The sequence below is a fragment of the Sinocyclocheilus grahami genome, unplaced genomic scaffold, assembly GCF_001515645.1.
Source record: "Sinocyclocheilus grahami isolate Dianchi unplaced genomic scaffold, SAMN03320097.WGS_v1.1 scaffold1423.1, whole genome shotgun sequence".
In the NCBI taxonomy this organism is placed as follows: domain Eukaryota; kingdom Metazoa; phylum Chordata; class Actinopteri; order Cypriniformes; family Cyprinidae; genus Sinocyclocheilus; species Sinocyclocheilus grahami.
Window position 1 is genome coordinate 113,436 of NW_015506602.1, and position 2,054 is coordinate 115,489.

The 2,054-nt window shown below is 42.0% G+C and overlaps 1 protein-coding gene across 4 annotated transcripts in view; it reads right to left on the reverse strand.

Moving 5' to 3' along the window:
• The window catches only part of LOC107570171 (transmembrane protein 181-like), a 22,664-nt gene that overhangs the window by 7,267 nt on the left and 13,343 nt on the right, over positions 1-2,054 (reverse strand). For all 4 annotated transcript variants that reach the window (XM_016256375.1, XM_016256373.1, XM_016256371.1 and 1 more), the window contains exons 6-11: positions 1,888-2,007; positions 1,405-1,485; positions 1,228-1,327; positions 830-960; positions 668-759; positions 520-577 (exon numbers count right to left, since the gene is read on the reverse strand). In XM_016256375.1, coding sequence (XP_016111861.1) covers positions 520-577; positions 668-759; positions 830-960; positions 1,228-1,327; positions 1,405-1,485; positions 1,888-2,007 — 582 coding nt within the window. The remainder of the gene's footprint in view (positions 1-519; positions 578-667; positions 760-829; positions 961-1,227; positions 1,328-1,404; positions 1,486-1,887; positions 2,008-2,054) is intronic.

Genomic DNA, 2,054 nt, shown 5'->3' on the forward strand with positions numbered 1-2,054 from the left:
TTTTTTTACTTTTTTGTGTTTTTTTTTTCGGAATGTATTTCCCCCGAAGATGTCAAATGTTTTTATTTTTCCAAAGACAATTTTTTTAATTGTATATTTTTACTGTATTTTCTGTAATACAAGTTGCATTTTTTCTCATCTGAAAATCTGCGACTTACATTCTTTAATTTTGTTTACAGTATTTGCATTTATTATTTTTTTCAGATTGTTTTACAGTATTTTTCAGAATTTACGTTTTTTTCTGAATCATCTGAAATGTATAAAAAAATGAATACGGTTGATAATAAACACCACTATAATTTGTTTTATAATTATATTTTTCATTCCTTAATAGCATCACAAGTGAAGGATTTATTTTAGAGGGGAACAGTGTTTATAATGTTTCATTTTACATTATTTCTGAATGTAGTAAAATGTGACTCATCTGTGTTTAGTGTGACTTATTTTCTGGAAAACAACATTCTTTTTTATATTCAGTAATATGATTATTCTGACTGTGTGGAGCTGAGAGAAACTCACCTGGAAGTTCTGGATGTCCACTTTGTACTGATACGTGGGATCCTGCAGCTCATTCACCCTAATAATAATAATAATAATAATAATAATAAAAACATGATGAAGATCCCATCAGACAGCAGCTCTGAGTGAAGAGCAGCAGGTTTCTCACGTTTGCCAGATTCCCAGCGTGACGGCCGAGAGCCACAGCAGCCCCACGATCAGCAGCTTGGGCAGGTAGAAGGTGAGGAGCCTCCGGTCCGCCTGCAGGTGAGAGCACAGGTGAGTGAGCGAGCCGAGGGTGTGCTCCAGCGAGGGCCGTCAGGGGCCGTACCTGCACTCGGAGCCCGTGATACACACACAGCCAGAAGAGCAGCAGCGCACACAGGAACAGAGCCTGGAAGAACGCGTCCAGCGTTCCCGGAAACCAGCTGTTCACCAGGAAGGACAGCGGGAAGAACGGATCTACAACACAGCATCGGCACATCAGATAAAGAAGTCTCTCCTGCTCACACAGGCTGCTTTTACTTGATCAAAAACACAGTCAAAATTATGAAATATTATTGCAATCTAAAACAGCTGTTTTCTATGTGAATCTCTGTTAAACTGTAATGTGTTTCGGTGATGCGCAGCTGTATTTTCAGCATCATTCCTCCAGTCTTCAGCGTCACATGATCATTTATTTGAAATAGAAATGTGCTGAATGAAAGCATTAGTTTCTTGCGGTCTCACCGTTATACAGCAGCAGCAGCGGCAGGAGAACAGACATCCACTTCTGCTCCACGCCCCAGTCCCTCATGGAGAACTTGCGCAAGGAGTGAGCGAACACACACTGCACACAAACACAACATGAGCTTCAGACGCCGGAGATCCGCTCAGTCATGCACACGGTCTGCGGCGGTAACTCACGGTCACGATGAAGGTCATCACCACAAACACGAAGCGGAACCAGATCTCCACCTGAGAGAACGTGGCGTTGTACATCTTGAACTGAGGAAGCACAAAACACAGAGAAACAGACTCGAGCGTGATCCTGGATTTCACTGCTGTACTGCATCATATCTGCTGAATGAATCCGGCTCCTGTTTGTAGCTCCGAGCCGCATCCTTCGCCAAAGCGCAGTGGATTGTGGGTAATATGAGCCATTAGAGTAGCCGATCATCCAGGATTCTGGCAAATACTTTTGTGTAATTAAAACCGAAAAACCATTAAAGCTAATCCATATATATCTAATTTGCAGCATGTTTTATTTTATTTTGTGAAAAGCTGTACATGAGGGAAAGTTTTAGATTTCTTTGAGTCCAGCATTCAGCTACCTAATATTAGGCCACTTTTGCACATCAGCAGATTTTTTCTCTCAACATGCAGAACAGAGTTAAAATCTGAACTCACCACAAAAGTCACGTTTCTGATTCTGTCCTGCAGGCTCCTGAAGCTGACGTTGATCTTGTACTGAGTGTAGTTCAGATATCCCAGATGCAGCACGATGATCTCGTCACACGCCTGCTGATGCTGTAACACACACACACACACACACACACACACACACACACACACAC